The sequence below is a fragment of the Azolla caroliniana genome, unplaced genomic scaffold, assembly GCF_043228905.1.
Source record: "Azolla caroliniana isolate FFs.n. ecotype wild unplaced genomic scaffold, voAzoCaro1.0.p SCAF_3, whole genome shotgun sequence".
NCBI classification, from domain to species: Eukaryota; Viridiplantae; Streptophyta; class Polypodiopsida; order Salviniales; family Salviniaceae; genus Azolla; species Azolla caroliniana.
Window position 1 is genome coordinate 6351155 of NW_028230438.1, and position 19203 is coordinate 6370357.

The 19203-nt window shown below is 41.3% G+C and overlaps 1 protein-coding gene across 2 annotated transcripts; it reads right to left on the bottom strand.

Moving 5' to 3' along the window:
* Positions 1-358: 358 nt before the first annotated feature.
* LOC147866043 (oil body-associated protein 2B-like) lies at positions 359-3121 on the bottom strand. Of its 2 annotated transcripts, none has more exons than XM_087317486.1 (6): positions 2928-3121; positions 2368-2538; positions 1679-1814; positions 1327-1409; positions 1122-1236; positions 359-850 (listed from the first exon to the last, which is right to left on the bottom strand). In XM_087317486.1, exons 2-6 carry the CDS (start codon positions 2518-2520, stop codon positions 579-581), a joined length of 759 nt encoding a protein of 252 aa, XP_087173612.1. In that variant the 5' UTR covers positions 2521-2538; positions 2928-3121; the 3' UTR covers positions 359-578. The 2 variants fall into 2 exon arrangements, with proteins under 2 accessions (XP_087173612.1, XP_087173611.1); XM_087317485.1 differs by having other exon boundaries at positions 2368-2540; positions 2943-3120.
* Between the last annotated feature and the right edge of the window lie 16082 nt (positions 3122-19203).

A 19203-nucleotide genomic window follows, 5' to 3' on the forward strand; every position in this document is an offset into this window, starting at 1 on the left:
TCTATATATTCCACCTTTGACATTAGTGAAACAAAACATTTGATCCACAATTTTATGATTGAAAAATTTAGACAAACTTTATATATATTCCACCTTTGACGTTAGTGAATAAAACATTGGATTCATGATTCGATGATTGAAAAAATTAGACAAAGTTTTAATATCATACCCATATATTAAATGTATAAAAAGCGACAAAAAGACGAGAAGGTTGAATACTCTTTGACGTAATAAAGTGACCTCAAGGCTCAAATAAAACCGAACTTCTCATTGAAGATGGATCCTATTAGAGTCGATTTCTATAAATTCCACCTTTAACGTTAGCGAACAAAACATTTGATCCATGATTTCGATGATCGAAAAATTTAGAAAAAGTTTTATTATCATACCCATACATTAAATGCTATAAGTGAAAAAAGAAGAGAAGCTTGAATACTCTTTGACCCAATAAGATGACCTCAAGGCTCAAAATAAAACCAAACTTCTCATTGAAGATGGATCCTAAGGTGACCCTAATACAACCAAACTTCATAGAGGTGATCTCTCATTAAAGATGACTCCTAAGGTGACCGTAATACTCAAACCAAACTTCTTAGAGGTGATCCTGCACCAAGCACCATATCCACCTCTTTCAATTGCACCACCATTCCCTTCCCAGTCTTTTGCCAAGCATCAGCCATGGGATTCATTACCTCGGGTTGACAAATATCTTCACGATTAGTAGCCAAAGCATGTGTTGATATGCCGTACTTCTTATCACGCTTCTTCACTAATTCATCATCAACTTGCCCCATGGGCACTTCTTGAGGCGACATCATAAGGGCAGGAACTCCCAAGGGAAGAGTATCACCTACGTTTTTAGTGTAGCTTCGTAAGATTTGACAATTTGCATGATAAACATGCTGTGATTTTGAGGTTACATAAACTTCGAGATTCTAAGTGTTTAGAGAAATGACGCACTCACATAGTTACTATGACTACGTTAAATGTGCATGTGACCAACACATAAGGATTGTAACCTTTTTCAACGAATGGGTCATTTAGCAAAACACAAAACAAAATGTAGAATCAAGACAATTATTGCATGTGCTAAAAAAGTAAGAACAAATAAACACGATTACCCCTATCAAATTGCCATGTACACCAGAACTTCCCATAACTTCTCGATAGTTTCTTGAGCTCTTGTTTTTGTATCAACTCTGGAACACCCGGATTTACCCAAAGCCCTGCTCTAATCTAATATTTCATCATTTTCAAAATTACTAATGTTTCTAGAATACAACCAAACATAACCACTATATCTATATACATACATAATACTATCACCTCATAGAAATGCGAATGCCATAACTTTTGCTCATCTTGTGGAAGTGCATCGAAGAGGCGATCCGAAATGATGTATTCCACACCTTTTCAACAAATATGGAATGACAAATTAATTTGATGAAACCATTCTTAATTCAAATTGTCTCGATGTAAATGATGGAAAATTAACCTCAAATGAGATTTTTATTCTTCAATAAGCTTTAAAACTTTGCACGAGACTTATCATGTATGTACACATGATGAAATACTAAGGTTAGAACCCAAACCCATGCATCAAGATTAAGAATATATTTGACCATTAAAAACTTCAAATCTTTGTGTTTGAATTTAATCTTGGATTTAGACATTTTACCTATGAGCCTAGCATCATGTTGATCCGAGTCAAACACTGCACACTGCAGAAAGTCTTCGCTTAACCGCGAAGCATAATGGTGGGTCTCGATTTTGCGACTCATATCATGAGAGTACAAAGCCCAAGTACATACATGCTGACCAAATGGAAGAAGAAAATTAGACGGATGATTACTTGAATGTACATCCAACCCAATTCTCAAATTAAATCCAATTTGAAAGGTCAATGAATCATGGGTAAATGCAATCCGACATGAATCATGGGCACCTCAATTGAATTCGGAGTCCTTCAATCCATTCAAATAGCATCGATGGATCACGATGGACACACGATTTCGATTCAAAAGTTTCATGAATCTTATGTGGCCATAGTCCAATCCAAATTTAGAACAAATTCAATCAAAATGCATTCATGAAATGATCATGATGGGCACACAATTCAATAAAGATTCAATGGTACCATGGCCACCAAAACACAAGTTCAAATTCAATCAAGAAACAAAAAGCAATATTGAATCTTCAAAAGAATGTGAAATCCAACCCAATCCAAAATGCAAGCTTAAAATCCAATTGAAGGATTAACATCATAAAAGTCTGATGAGGAAACAAGATAGGAACACAAGATTAAAAGAGTCTTGTTGGAAATGAATGGGTAGATTATACAGAAATTACTGGATTTTAAAGGAGCACCTGTTGGAACTGTTTGACGGGTGTAAGGGATTGCAAGAGTTTGGCCGATTTGTCGAGGACCGAAGAAGTGAAAGACACGGGCTCTCCCGGAACATCTTGTGGGAGGGACATCAATGGCTTCCCACCTCCCGGAACCTGGTCACTCGATGCCATACTGAATAGAAATGAAACCTGTTTTGAATTGATGCATAATATATTATGATCACATACCACATATATACACACAACAGAAAATGAGGAAATCTTAGAAAAAAGCCAGTGAATACACCAAAATCATCAAAACAAATAGAAAGGAACCCTGTTTTGAATTGATGCATAATATATGATCACATACCACATATATACACACAAACACACACAAAAGAAAATGAGGAAATCTTAGAAAAAAGCCAGTGAAATCATCAAGACAAATAGAAAGGAACCCTGTTTTGAATTGATGCATAATATATGATCACATACCACATATATACACACAAACACACACACAAAAGAAAATGAGGAAATCTTACCAAAGGCAAAAAGCCAGTGAGTATACCAAAAATCATAAAAACAAAACAGACTTTGATAAAATTGAGACTTGAATTATGTAGAACCCACTTCTTTTAACAATCTTGGTCTTTCTCAAAGAGAATCAAATTCATCATCATCAGGAATGATGGTGATCTAATTTGTGTACTAGAGTCTTGGAACTAGAAAAATTGCTATTCTAGCCTGCCTTTGGAATGAACCAGACCAATTTGCTTCAAGATTATGTTTTTTTTGCATGTTTCATCTCATCTTTCCACGTGACAAAGGGCTCATATGACTACCTGCCACCACATGAGAACTTAATTTCCTCATTATGAGATATATATACACATTATACATGAAGTACCCATAGGACTTGGGTGTCCATAGACACACTAAACGTTTTTTGACCCAGAGAGAGTCCACACGGAAGTAAGGAATCGGCAACGAATTGGTTTAGGCTTGAGCTTAACCGGTTGTAGGTAAGTTTGGGATGGCTCAAGCCGAACTGAATTGATCTAGGCCAAACCGGTTACCAAACCGGTTACCAAGCCGGTTAAGGCTTAATCGGTTTGGCCAAACCAATTTAGGCTAACCGATTACCAAGCCGGTTAAGGCTTAATCAGCTTGGCTAAATCGGTTTAGGATCTGATTCGGTTTAGGTTTGGAAACTCCCAAACCATTTAAGTTAAAACCGAACCGTCGCCGATTCCAACATGGAACATTGAGACTTGTAGAACCACACCATAGTTGCATGCTAAAGAACAAGACAGGAACATTGGCTTTACACATTATATATGTAATCCCCACATCTAGTTTCTTTGAGAGCCTACTTGCATGGTTTTGCAAATTTAATATTTTGGCATGAGCTCCGGATCATTGTAGTTCGATATCCTACGCATGGAATGCCTTGCTCTAGTGTAAAAAAAGGCTCTTGGACATCGACATGCTTATAAGTCTTAATTCATCCATTGTGTTCAAAACATTCTAGTAATCAATAGGAATTGCACCTTCTTACACAATATTGTGTACAAAAAAATTCTATTGTTTCTTAATGAACATTAATTGGCAACCTAGAAAACATTTTTCTTTGATGGGGATTTGTACATTAAATTTGCACATTGTGAGTATTGGAGGTCAAGTTGCTACCCTACTTGTTATGTTTCATTTTAATGTGACCCAGTGTTCTTGTCCCCCATAAAACTAAACATGCCTCACTTCGCTTTGCCATGGATAATCTACTTTGAAGAGGAAATGTTATCACCTAATGAGAAATAACAATTAATCAATATGAGTTTTTTCCGACATCGGTGGATGCTTTCAATTGACTAGCTATGATTGAAGAAGAAAAGTCAACATGATCTTCAACATATCAAGACGAATTGATGACTTACATGAAAATCAGTTTGAGGAAAATAACATAATAGAATCAATATTCCGTTGAATCTAACCAAGTGAGTTATTGAAACAATATTATGTTGTTCAACATAGGGAGGTCAAAATTTGTTATTGCTATTTTATAGGTTTAAGCCTCATTTGATAATCTTTTGTTTGTACAATCGCTTTACGGAGGGCGTTAACCTCTAGGCTTATAGTTAACATCCATACAGTCCAACCAACTGAGCTATTAAATTAATATCGTAACTCTTTTGTTTGTATAATCACTCCAAGGAGGGCCTCCTACCCTATGGTTAAAAGCCATATGCGTAGTTGAAAAATGGAGTGAGGGCTTAAACCTCCTACCCTATGGTTAGCAACCATAAGCCTAGTTAAAAATTAGAGTGAGGCTCGAGACATCAAAAAAATTGAATTGTTTAGTAATAGTGATCCAAATTAGTAATTGTTATATTATAGGTTCTATTCTCATCTCACAATCTTTTGTCTATACAATCACCCCAAGGAGGGCTTAAGGCTCCAACCTTATGGTTAACAACCATACGCTCTGACAAACTAAGCTATTGAAGCAACATTTTTGTATCACAAAAATTGAAGTATTCAATATTAATGATCAAGAGTTATTCTTCTATAGGTTCAAGTCTCATCTGAAAATCATTCGCTTGTACAATCACTTCAAGGACGACTTAACCTTACAGTTAACGACCAAATGCATAGCTGCATTGAGTCAAGATTAGAGGTTGAGATTTGTAGTTGTCACTTTAAATGTTCAAATATTAAATCTCATCTCAGAATCTTTTGTTTGTACAATCACTCAAAGCAGAGCTTGAACAACCGTACACTCTAACCAACTAAGCTATTGAAGCAATATTTTTGTATCACAAAAAATTTAAATGTTCAGCATCAATGGTCAAGATTTGTAGTTCATATTTGGTAGGGTCAGGTTTCATTTGCGTCTAAAATCACTTCAAGGAAAACTTTAACCACCAAACATATGGCCATAAGCATAGTTGAATTGATTCAAGATTAGTGGTCAAGATTTATAGTTGTCGCTTTATGTGTTCAAATCTTGAATCTCATCTGAGAATCTTTTGTTTATAGGGTCAAGTCCTATTTGACAACGATTTTCTTGTATAATCATTGCAAGGACAACTTTAACCTTGAAATTTATGGATAAGGGCCATAAGCGTAGCTCACTTGTTCAAGATTAGTGGACGAGATTTCTAGTTGTTATATTATAGGTTCAAATCTCGAATCTCATATGAGAATCTTTTATTTGTACAATCGCTCCAAGGAGGACTTGAACCTCTGACCTTATGGTTAACAATAATTTAGAGAAGAGAAAATGGGATTCCAACCCTCAACTTTTGCAGACTTACATATCATTATTCCTGGAACAACTCTCCCAAACTAAATAGTTATTTCCCTACGTACGAAAGTTCCAATTCGGCGTCTGGATATAGTCGAGGGGCCAAGAGCTGTTGTCGTGAAGAAAACAGGCCTTAGGCGGAATCGGTGAAAAAGGTGTATGAACCGGCCCTTACGCACGGACACACGAATTGATAAAGGGTACATAAATAGGAGTAGGTGGGCTGATGTACATATACTAGGTAGTAATGATTTATTAACTAGGAAATCGATGTGGATCTCTGTTTGAAGGGACAGAGAATAAAGGTGATGCGACAGGATGTAACGGTTCCTCCCTTGCGGCCTATAAAAGGGGAGGGGAGAAGACAGAGGAAGGTATCGCATTTTGGCTAGGACAAGGTGTTGTCCGACTGGGAACCGAGCTCTCTCCTCCTCTTTCGTTGTTTTCTGCAGGTTCGGAGTTGGTTGCCTCTACTTCGAGGAAAGCCGTGTGCTTCTGTCAAGGCTCTACTGTGTGTGTGCGTGGGCGTGTGGTTGTCTAGGTTGGGTCAGTCGCTGCTTATCCAGTTATAATCTTGCATACTCTATAACATTTATTGATATTGGAATCTCAAATCTCTTGTTTCTCTCTCTCTCTCTCTCTCTCTCTCTCTCTCTCTCTCTCTCTCTGTGTTTCCGTGAGTCTCCCCTTTATGCGAGCGTGCATCTTGTTCAGTTGATATACACGTTAGTGGTTCATTTGGTCGGCAAAAGCTGTGTTAACTCTTCGGGCCGGACAATGGCCTAACACAGGGTGTCTACGGGAGACACTTCACCAAAGGGTGTTACGGCAACCGGATTAGACTTCAACGCTTACTCCGACTTAATCAAGTTACTTATTAGGATCGTCTTCATAACACGCGTAAGATATAACAATTAAGACAGAACGGCAATTAACATAGAGAGATAACAATGCTTAAGCTTTCATTAATTAACCGCTAACTATTACATTGTATACGGGCCTTTAAATAGGTTTCCGGTTTGTATTACAAAACGGTGCCATCCGCACATGTTCGGGATCGGTCCGGATCCGGAACGGCATACCGATTCCGGTCTGTGCGTCCACACTCATAGCTTAATTACAACCACATTCCTACTACTTAATTAGCTCTCCGTTTCCCACTCTGGACTCCTTTGCCGGCTGGTAACACATGGCACGCCCGTGGGACAGTACCTTGTATGTCGAATCCACAACCGACCCTTGCTATTCTTCGTCCAAGATGTCCAGAATGCTCTGTTCGAGAGGCTCCAATGGTTCATCTGGAAGTGGTTGTTGTTGCTGTCTGCTGCGGCGGGTCCGTTGATGGTTGCTGCGGCTGCTCCTCCGGTTGTGGCTTTGACACCGGTGTCTCCGTCGTTGCTCCCTGCATCGTGGTGGTCTCCGGTTGACTGGTTCCCGGCTGGCCCTCAGCCGGCGACGGTTCCTCATCACTAAGGTTAACCGTTGTAGCTTCCCGTGCTTTTTCTTCTCGCACCCGGGACCGCTCGTAGCTTTCAAACTGGATTTGAGCGTCCAGCCTATCATCGTCCAGCTGAGCTATGAGCTGCCTGACCTGCGCCAGCTGTTCATCTGCCAGGACTTGGAAGTCGTCGGCCAGCTCGTCCCGTATGGCGGTGAAGTCCTCGGAAGTCAACGTATAACAGTCATCTCCTTCCTTCCGCCGGTTTGCCACATCCGCCCGTAACAACTAGAGTTCCGCCGCGTTTTGTGCCCACTTTGTCCACCATTTTACGGAGCTTTCATCAATCAAGTGTTTCGTCATGCCCGGAGGATGGACTGAATCCGGCTCGTTCCCAATTGCGATTTGGTTTCCGCCGCTTGCCGTTCCTCCTTCAGTTGTTTGATGATTTTTACGTTGTCCTCCGCCTGCGCCTTGTAATGCGTCAATTGCCTTTGATATGTGCTTTGTAATTTCTGCAATACTATTGACGCTCTCTCTTTGTCTTCCTGCTGCTGCCTCTGGAGCTCCATCCGGACCTTCTCCGCCTCTTCCAAGCGTCTTGTATTTTCCGCCCGTTCGTCGGCGATCGCCGTCGCGGCCCGATCAACTGCCTGTTGGAGCTCGGCCATTCGTTCTTTATGCTCCATTTCCAGCCGTTTGTAGTCCCGGTGCAGGTGCTCAAAATCATCTGTCTTTTGCTTGAGCCGTGCGTTGATCTTACGACGGGCCCGGTCCTCATGGTCCTTCTGCTGGCGGAGCTCTTCCTTTAGCCGTTCAATCTCTGTTTCCGCCGTTTTCCGCAGCTTGTCCTTTTCCTGCAGCACTTTGTCTTTCTCCTCCTTTAGCCGGTCGTACGCTTGATGGCCTTTCCAGAGGCTCTCCTCTGCCCGGCAAGGTTCTCAGCAGTTTTCTTTAATTCGGCTTCGGCCGTCGTCTTCAATTCTCGTTCCCAGCTCCTTAGCGCTTCTTGTGCAGCAAGTTCCTCTCTCAATTCCGCAAGCTCCTGATCTTGCGCCGCATCTCTCGCCGGAACGGTTTCCGTTGCCGGGGTCTTATTCCTATGTAGAGGTCGTTCCGTTTCATTATTCTGTACACTTACCGGAGTCACCGGTGATTGGATCCGTATTTTGGCCATCTCTGTCGTGACCTGATCCAAGTCTTTTTCAAGGCACCGGATTCTGGACCGGGCCGTCTCTAGTTGTTTGGTTGTGACGAGCAACCGTTCGATTTGCGCTCTTTCTTCCGCCTCTATATACCCCACTGCTCCGGCTATCTGTTCGCCTATCCACCGGAGCCACAGGCTACCGGTGCCTTGTTGTGCTTGCACGGAGGTTTGACAGATGGGCTCACTTGTAGAGGGTTGGTCCCGCCTGGTTGCGCCGAGTTGCAGTTCCTTTTCTGCCCGTGGACCATCCTGCTGTCCTGGTTCCCCTTGCGCTTCTTCTTGGCTGACCGAGGGAGGCTGCAGTGACCTTTCCGGCTATGGTGGGATGGGACTTGCCGGGGCTTCTGTTTCCGGTGCCATCTGCACCGGTTCTGGTTCCTTCCTTGGCGTAGGAGTCTCAGTATGGGGAGCCGGTGTTCCCTCTGTCTGAGGGTCCGAACGTTTCCCGGCTGCCTCAACGGTCCTTGCCGACGACCGTCGCTGGAGGTGCTCTGTAGGCTCCTCCTCTATTTCCTCCTCCTGAGCTCCGGCATTGAGTTTTGCCGCCAAGGGGTCCACTTCTCGATTCACCGGTCGGCGGAGTGTGACCTTTACGGGCCGTGCCGGTGGTTCCTCCTGCGCCTCCATTGGGCGCTTCCGGCTTCCGCTTCCTGCTGCCGCCTGTTCTGCATCCACCGCCTTTCCCTTACTGGCCTTAGAGGCCAACAACTGTTGCCGTTTGGAAGCCGTCCTTGGGGTGCCGTCCAACACTCTTCCTCGCTTCTTGGGCTGGACGGTCTGAACGGGTGGCACCAGCAAGGTGAGCCACTGCGTTACGGCGTGCCATATCCTTCGTCCGTCTCGGCCTTCTTTGCCGTCTTTGCCTCTGACGATCTCGATCGCCGCACATAACCCGTCTGCAATCAATACCGGCCAATCCACCTTGATCCCTTCATAGGTGGCGATGATCATCCCTGCCCGGTTCTGCGGCATGACAGGGGGTCTAGGGTATACGTGGCCGTAATCATGGAGCACACGAGCAATTTCGCGGAACAACATATCTCCGCCGCCCTGTGTCCGGTAGCCCTTGCTGTCTAGAGAGTACTCACCAAAATACCTGATGAGTTGCTCCGGGGTTGGATTGTCGATCGTGAGTATGCCTCCCTCCGGAAGGCCTGTTAACGCTCGAATCGCCTCTGCCATTATGACCTCTGTATCGATTTCCTTGATCACTTTGTCGGCTTCTTTGTGTGGCGGTACTTCCATCATCATCAAGAAGCCCTCGAGCCCGTGTTGCTTCAGCCATGTCTTGGCGGCTTCCGACAGCGTTTGCAGGTCCATCTCTGTGTCAGGGTCGGATTGCGGTGACGAGGATGGATGGTGATGAGAGCGGGGTTGAGAAAGAGAGAGTTCAGAAGGCGGGGGTTCTCTGTGCGCAAGTTCTCGTCTGATGTTCTTGCAGCATTTCGGTGCTTCTGTGCTCCTGGTTTCGGTGCGAAAGTAGAGGGTCTCTACGCGCAATGGTTTTTGTTTGTGCATTCTGGCGCATTCTTCGAGTTTGTGCATGTCGCGTACTTAAAATAGCATTATGTCCTGTGGTGGCGCTTTAAATGCCCACTACGTACCTCTTCGCTCCACGCTCTTTCATCCATTCATTCCTCGCTTTTGCATGATTGTTTTTTTTTTTTTTTTTTTCCAGTTATTATTATTATTAGTGTGACGTCACATGTCCGTTGGTCCTCCCGGACCCTTACCGGCCTCATTCTCTCCGGTTCCCGGCTTGCCGTCTCTGCCGGCTTGGTGGTTGCCGTCGGTCCTTTGCTCAAACGGGTTCTTAGGCATCGGTCCTCTATATGCCTTTAACCGGAATCCGTTGACCCATTTGCCCAGCACTTCGCCGGCAAGTGTCCCCAACTGGTAGGACCCATTATACTCTCGTGTTAGCCAATATGGTCCGGTCCATCTAAACCTTAGTTTACCCGGCATCTTGCCCATCCGGGTTTGGAATACTAACACTGGTTTGCCGATTGCGAACATTTTTTCGTTACCTTTCCTGTGCCGGTCGATGAATGCTTTCCGTCGCCGTTGCTCCAATTCTAAATGTAGGATGCTGGCCAACCGTTGTTCCTCCAGCTCACACAGCGCTGTCAACCTTATTGTCTCCGACTCCTTCTCGTTCAGCCGTTCTCGTAGCTGGATCCGTAAGCTAGGTACTTGAAATTCTACCGTCATGACCGCCTCGAGTCCGGACGCCAACCGGAACGGTGTTGTTCGGATGCTCGTTTTGTATGCCGTCCGGTATGCCCAAAGCGCGCTATGTAGCTTTGTGTCCCAATCCGTCCGGTTCTCGTTGACGATCTTCCGAAGGATGTTCTGGAGCGTCTTGTTTGTTGATTCCGCTAATCCGTTCGCCTGTGGATAGTAAGGTGTGCTTCGTTTGTGGACCACGGCATAGAAGGTCGTTAGGGTTTCCACTACTTGTCCGAGAAAGTGCCCCCCTTGGTCACTTATCAATTCAATGGGGCATCCGTAACGGCACCAGATGTACTCATATAGAAACTTTGTCGTTGACGCAGCGGTGTTATCCCGTAAAGCTTTGGCCTCCACCCATTTCGTGCAGTAATCCGTAGCAACGATAACGTACCGATTACCCGTTCTCATTGCCGGTGGCTTGAATGGTCCTACAAAGTCCAGCCCCCACTTTTGGAATGGCTCGAAACACGTTCGCGTTCACAAGTGGAAGGATCGCGCATAAATGGAAGGATAAGGGAAATTTTAGGGGTTTTTCAATGATTTTACAAAACACATTGATACCAGTATCATACAAGTTCAAACATACTATGAAAAAGGTTAAAAATCCACTATTTTCGTGATTTAGAAGTAACTAAAAAAAGACGAATTTCAAAAACATACATTCTCAATTTATATCACAAACTTTACAACCAATGTTATTTTATAAGAAACGATTTTTTAGAAATCATAAGAATTCAAAACACATGATTTTATATTACTCGATTTGTTACAAGCGGAATGTAGTTACACTTAATAGCCAAATATACATTCATGATCACTCCTTTACGGAGAATCACTACTATAACTAATATACAATGACGATTCCTCCTCATCATCCTCGGATGTACCAATCAGTGCATTATCTTCGTCATAAACCAAATGGTTTGACTCTAGATTATATGTAGCAGATCTCGTTTGCCTTTGACTCGAGCCACCTTGTAGTCCTGGTAATTTTTCTTTTATTATATCTATTGTTGACTTCCTTAATCGTCCGGCTTTTGTAAGTGTGAAGTCGTACACGATGATATCCACATCAGAGATATCAAGGGTCGAGGTGTTACGAATGTTTCGCTTCCTCTTCCTACCTCCCCTTCTTGTTTGGCATTCAATCATCTCCAATGTATACTTACCTGTAAAAGCATTTGCACTTCTAGTGTTGTACCAATGAACATTTATAGACTTGATCGTGTTTTCTATTTCATGCATTAGCACTTCTAGAATTTTACCAACCCAAAATTGGTGGCCATGTGAGTTCTCATCAGCCGGCGTTGCAATCAACATCCCCGCGGTGAGCTCTTGCAAATTTCCTTGCCATCTAGCTTCGGCTGCTTTCGTCATCCTTGGTCCCAAATAAATGTCTCTTTGTTGTGGATGGACCAAGCTGTCATTAATCGCATTTACTAGTTGCTCCGGACTTCTATTTACGCGATCATGTTGCAGCGACCATGTGAATGGCGTTTCCAAATTCCAATTATCAACAGATACACAATTGTCTATAATTTCTTTCTGATCACTATAAAATACATCCCACCATGACGTGTCTTGTTGTGCGGCATATTTCTTGGCGGCCTCAATATGCTTTCTTTTTTCTTCCAAGGCTTGGACCCATGACCGTTTTTGTTCTGATACCAAGTCGCTCTGCAACTGTCCTTTCTTCTCAATTGGCATTTGCTTAGCTCCATGGACAATTGTACTCGGCATACAAAGTAATAACTGGCAACCACCTTCAGGTTCCCATGTTGTAGAAGATGAATATTGTTTAGCATACAAAAGTGTAGAACCACTTATTCCATTTTTCTTTATCAAAAAAATGTGATTGGAACTTATATTGTTTAACTGAGCAAGCACTTTAACATTCCCACCACCCCCATCTAATATATATCTCTTAAAGTCATATACCTCCTTCAAGTGTAACACTTTTGGGCGTGGTGTATAAGCATCACAAATGACATCATATAGTTTAGGTAAAGTGAAAGCATCATGCCGAGACAACTGTCTGGAGAATGTGCTAAACATCTGATCTATATGGTCATGTGTGTGGCCAACCAAAAGGAAATTGACTTTCACTTTCCTAAACAATTCTAGGTTGACTAACATACTTAGATAGCCAAATACAGTTGAATTTTTGTTCTCTCTAGCAGTATTGTCCAATTGAATGTACAGAACAGGGGGGAAAGGTTGTCCCCAAGACATCAAAACTCGGTGAATCACTGTAACTGTTAGGTTAGGGTCATTGTGAACATTGGGGTAAGTAATGAAGACGTGAGGTCGAACAGACCTATTATAAGCGAAGCATCCCACCAAGTGCATTTGAACAAGGCACTCATCATTGACATCTTTGGGGAGCCTCCGCATATGCGGCAAGCATGTCTTCTTCTGGTCAATGCCATCTATCATTAAGCACATGTATTGTTCGGGCCTCTTCAAACACTTCTCTCTATGATGCATCGCCTTCCTTCGTTCTAAGGATTGTGCCTCACGATGCTCTTGTAGTAACTTCTTACTCGTATCCTTTTCCATGGATGTCTTTGCACCTTTAGCCAAACTTTTAAGATTTGCACAAATGGAGCAATACCCCATACGTACTTTACAAGGAATAATAACATTTGAAAACCGAGCTCTCCATAATCTTGTGAATTGGCTATAGGTGATAGACTTATTACGTGAACCCAGCATATCAGATCGATAGACATCATAAACTTCCCGACGTGTATAATTATCAGAAAGATGCATCCTACCTGTAGTGGGCATTACTTCACAATTTAACTGAAAGTAAGTTTTTATCTAGCCAATAGCTAGTCTTCCAATTGCACCTTTCATACTTGGAACCTCTTTACAATTGAGCATCTGATCCCCGCTAAGTAGACATTGTTGTACTCTATGTAGCCGCATGTTACTAACACATAACGCAATTTTGAATGCAACTCTACATATCTGTTGCGCATGGAAGATATAATACTCGAATGATACTTTGATCCCCGTACATTTGTCAGATACTAGTTGCATATGTGACCCGAGGTAAGTGTCTTGCTCATCACCGGTCATCGAAAAATAGTATCGCCTTAATTCTCGCAACTTTGATTTTCCAATCATAGACATACAACCACGGGCACAACATATTTTGTTGACATCAAATCCAATCTGTTTATCTGATGTCACCAAGCTAAATCTAGCCAGACGAATTCTTCGTGGGATTCTTCTAATATGCATAGGGCTCCCAGATTTCTCTTCCTGCATAGAGGTTGGTGTAACCTTGTTACAGTCTAATTCTCTGTTGTGACCATCGCCAATGTTATTCAATGTTTCCTGGGCACTTCCTTCATTCTCGGTATCTTTATTAATATCGTATTCTTCAATAGAGAACTCTTCACATGTGTCATTATTTACATTCCCTGTAGATGAGCTCAGACAATATTCTTCGATAGAATATGGTGAGTCGGTCGACAGACAATATTCTTCAATCGAATATGGTGACTCTGTTGACAAACAATACTCTTCAGTAGAAAACGATGGGTCTGATGACAAACAATATTCTTCAATCGAGAACGGTGAATCTTCACTCATGGCTTAAGGTCTAGATAGGGCTCTCTAAGTTATGTGCTTAGGGTAAGGAAAAAAACTAATAAGCTCCTCTCTAAACATATACTCCTCTCTAAACATAAACTTCTCTCTAAACATAAACTTCTCTCTAAACAAAAGCCAAATCAATAGAATGTCTATATTATGTAATATTCTATTAATACAATACATCAAAAAATTATTTTTAATAAAGTAATTGTACTTAAAATATCAATTATTATATAAACTAGATCTATATGAAGTTAAATCAAGTAAAATATAAAACTAATCATTAACAAGCCATGAATATGTTGGATTAATGTTAAAATCATTGGCTAATTAATGGCACCCATTTTGATATAGAACGTCTCAATCATTGGTTCTTTAATGCTCACCATTTTAAATATTAGACTTATCAATCATTGGTTAATTCATGCCAACATCTTTAATACATAGCATTTGAGAGTCATAAAATTTGTTGCTTTTAGTAATCAATCATTGGTACATTCATGAACCTCTATCATTGTCTCCTTCATAACCTTTGAAGTCATTGCAGGTTGTTATGACTATAAAAGATTGATCAATATGTTAGTTTGACTTTGTAATCATTAATGCAATCATAAGTTACTCTAGTTAATGTGACTGTGGTTACCAACTAACTATCCTCAAACTTACCAACCTTGGTTAAGGTGACTATGGTTACTTTAACCAATGTGGTCAATCCCTATAAATAGGAAGACCTCGTCATATTTCACTCACCAGAGCGTACAGAGCGTACAGAGCACACAGAACGTAGAGAGCACACAAAGCACACAAAGCACACAGAGCACAAAGCACGAAAGCGCGATCTCCGCCTCCACTTCCACACGATCAACGATGTCTTCAAAGAGAATCGAGCGCGAGGACTCCAGGTAGGCCTTTGACACTATGGACATTTTTGTAAATATGTTTCGTTTCTCAAGAACTCGATACGCCGTATCGAGTTCATAATTTGTTTTTGCTTTTTATACAGGAACTCGATACGCCGTATCGAGTTCCTGTTTAATACCCACATTAAACAGGAACTCGATACGGCGTATTGAGTTCCTGTATATAAGAAGGCTTTGAGAGAGAAAAATTGTGTTTTTGGGGTAACAAATAATTATGGGGTGGAAAAGATATCAAATTGTCTGGCAAAATCAGTCTTTTTTATGTTGACTTTCCTTACTTTTAAAAAAAAACATGCTCTAATTATAGGTGTTTTATGACCTACTTTAGCTTAAAATAGTAGAAAATGATCCACAAATTGCCTTTACGATAGCAAATTCTCTTCAATATAGGTTTAGAATCTATATAAGTCATACCTACTATTTAAAAGAATATATAACCCTGTTTACTTATTACGATATATATTTTCTAGGTTGAATAGCCCTGCCTATAATAGATTTTTGAATATAGGACTGCTCCTGGGAACTGTTCTTCATTATAATATACAACCTTAATCTACGTGACTACCTAACTTATGTTTTTGCATATACTTTCTTAAATAGGTCGTTTGAGAACCTATCGGACCAACCCGTGAAGAAAATAAAGCTTCGCATACAAGGTTCTCCAATTGAAGCCCAGACCAAGGTAGCTCCTGAGACCATAAAGAGAGGAAAAAAGCTTCTATTTAACGAAGAGACAAAATCTCAGCCACATAGTGATGTTAGCCAAAAGAAACTTGTCGTCGCTACTGGAGGTGAAGACCTTCCTGACCGAGATCTAACGGACAAGGAATGGTGTATGCAATATGTCGACTCAAAGAAAAAAGTCGTATTGTATACATCAAAGAAGAAGGGTGAGGGGCAGCTTGGAAAGGAAATCCCATTTATGTATGGCCGTATTCTACGATTTGACTACGAAGATGCAGATTCGGCAAACATACTGGTAATGATAGAGTGCTCCAAGGGGGTACGTAAAGTGTTCCTTTCAGAAGACCTTTTAGTAAAGGAATCTTGTGGGCCAGAAGTGTTCAAAAAAGCACTTGATAGCTCACAAAACCTTATTGTTACCTTGAGGCCTTATATACAAGGCCATGTAACTCTAAGAAATGAAGTGCCCTCCCCATTGAAGGCCACAAAAAAGGTATCCAAAGTCCAGTCAAGACCAGCAAAGAAGAAGACAACCAAAATGTCGGATACGGATTCAACAAGTGAAAACGAAGAGGAGGATAATAAGGGGACGCCAGGAGCTGAGCTGGCCTCGGGTGTTTTGTCATCTGAGCAGAATAAAATAAGGAGAGAGTTAATGCAACGGAAGTTGGTCAGGAAAGGGCAAGTGTTTAATTTGCCTATAACACACATCCATCGGCCCCCTATTGATGAAAAAACAGGTCGAAGACCACTTGAGATTAGAGAGCCTCACCGCATGCATGTTCAAAATCTCAAGAAAAAAATGAAAATTAATCCTCATGCCACTGTGGTGCCTTTTATTGTTATGGTAGATCCTGAAGAATGTGAAACCATTGAAGATTTTGATATTAGAAAGCATGATCAATATAATTATTTTGTCATTGGTGGATCGCATTAAGCAGAGGCACGTTGGCAACTTGTGAGAGAACATCCAACCACTTTCTTCTTCAAGTATGCCGAGTGCAAAATTTATGTTGGGCTCACAACCAAAGAGGCTAAGCTGTTGGCATGGGACCATAATAATGATAATGACTATAGGCAGAAAATGTCGTCCATTGAGCGTATACGGTTCTTCCACCACGAGTATTTAGATGTGAAACAAAAGTTTGGTGTGAAGTTACATCCAGGCCTTCGACGTCAATGTCTGCATGAAGTCGGCATTGTGGTAGATGATAATGTTAGGTCCGATGGTCTTCGAAAGTATGAGTCTTGGTTTCAATTGGCGTTTAGAGATGGAGAAGTATGGGACCTACAAGATCAAATCTTCTCAATGTGGGAGAATAAGGAGGTAAAGGGTCAACGACAAAAGAAATGTAGGGTTGACCCTCAACTAGAGTTAGTCACAAGCCGCCAAGAAAATTGACTTGACAATTGAAGAAGCGGCAGATGACATGAAGCTGTCTCTATGGAGAGCGATGCAAGGTATTAAGGACGAGCAGCTTCTTGTGTCGGTTTTGTCAAGGGTTGTGGCGAAAGATTTAAGCCTTGAAGAAATGGTCACTGAGTTCAATAAGTAAGTCTTTCAAATACTGAAATTGTAGTCTATTTGGTGTAATTCAAAGTTCTAATCTTGATTTCTAATTTTACAGTCATAAGGTGTACATGAAGATCCAAGAAGTTATGATGAAACAACTTGGATGTATAACTTGGGAACAAGTGACCGAGGATTATCCTCTAACGTCTTCGTATAAGGCGTTATCATAGTATTTTATTGCATTCAAGGATTGGGTTAGTATTCATGTTTTTTCATTACCCTTTCATCATATGTAGAGCTTGTATAATAATACCTAATGTCCTATTGCTTCAATTAGAAACCGTGTCGAGGCAAGAAACAAGGAGAAGTTAAGGATATACACGATTTCCCTACATCCTTCCTTGCACATCTCGAGCGAGCCAGAAAAGAAAAGGATCGTCGCTTAGTCAAGGCGTACGAAATGGAGGAAGATGGCTCGTTTAAAAATTTTAGCCACAAAAAAGATATTACGAGAGATCTTTACTACAATGTGGTTTGCGGTGATGTCATCGACTTGATCCAGAAGATGCCAAAGAAGGAATATACGCTAATGATTGCGGATATTCCTTACGGATTTCGAATGGTTGGGTCATCATACGACGATGAACCGTTTAGGTTTAAACAATTGGAGAAGATGGTCAAGGATTTCGCTAAGCTAACGACCGCATCCTTGTGGCGAATAGTTGTCTTTCATAGTATGGACCAAGGGTACTCGGTAGCTCAAGCTTTGAGATCTCGTTGCCATGGCATCGAGAACCTTGCATGGTAAGGATTATTTATAGGTGTCTTTCACTATATTGCATTTCTTAAGGTTGTTGAATCTATTCTTAACTCGATGAATTATTTTTTATAGAATCAAGACCAATGTAAATAGAGGGCCAACTTTTCGGTTCGTTAATGCCATTGAATACATAACGGTTGGCTACTTCGATGAAATTAAGAAATAGAGAATCAAAGAGCATTCTAATGAAGTGGGAGGTTCAAATCTGTTGGTATATCCAACAGTGACTCGGAAATTGCGACATGTCACCACGACAGAACGGGGACTTGTCAACCCATACCAAAAACCTCAATGACTTATGATGCGCTTGATCGAGATGTTTTCTGTCGAAGGAGACTGGATATTAGATCTCTTTTCTGGCACAGGTATTCCTCGAACTAGGGTAACGATCTTGAGATAACCAATCACTTTTTTTTCGTTTGACAACTAAATCTTCTTGTTACTTACATCACAGGAACTACGTCAGCATGTGCATTGAAGCTGTTTAGAAATACAGTTGCATTGGAGAAAGACGAGGACCAAGTTATATTTATTAATATGCGGATTAAGGCTTTGTGGGAGTGCCCAGACCAGGATGAGGAGGTCGGTGCAAAGAACCTCGCCAATACATAAAGGTTTCAACCTGCTTCGCGAGAGCCTATTCCTCTATTAGCCGGCGAACCGGGGGAGCTAATAGAGCTTGATGATGAGCTTATAGAAGATATTTCGTTGGCTCGGCTAACAGGGGAAACCAATGCACGTATAGCCGAAGACAGTTCTACACAAGATGATGAAGAAAATGACGTTGATGAATTGATTGCTATGTAATAGACTCTATGAAGAATATGACACTGACGATTTGTTAAGATTTCACATTATTAATACAAATTTTGGGTTTTACCTAGTGGATTCTATTCTTTATAATCTTCTATATGTTTCAATTTTATTTTTATATACTTGATTAGTAGATTTATGATATTGGTTTCACCGCGTGCATAGCTGACTACCAAACTTATGGAGAAACATGAACTAGTTTAAATGGAGGCTGATTTTGGTCCAAGCTAACCTTAACAGAACATGGCCCTATAATTGTTGCCATGACTGTCCATGTTGTTATTATGGATCTTTGTCTTCTATTGTTAAAACTATTATGTTTCTATTCCATT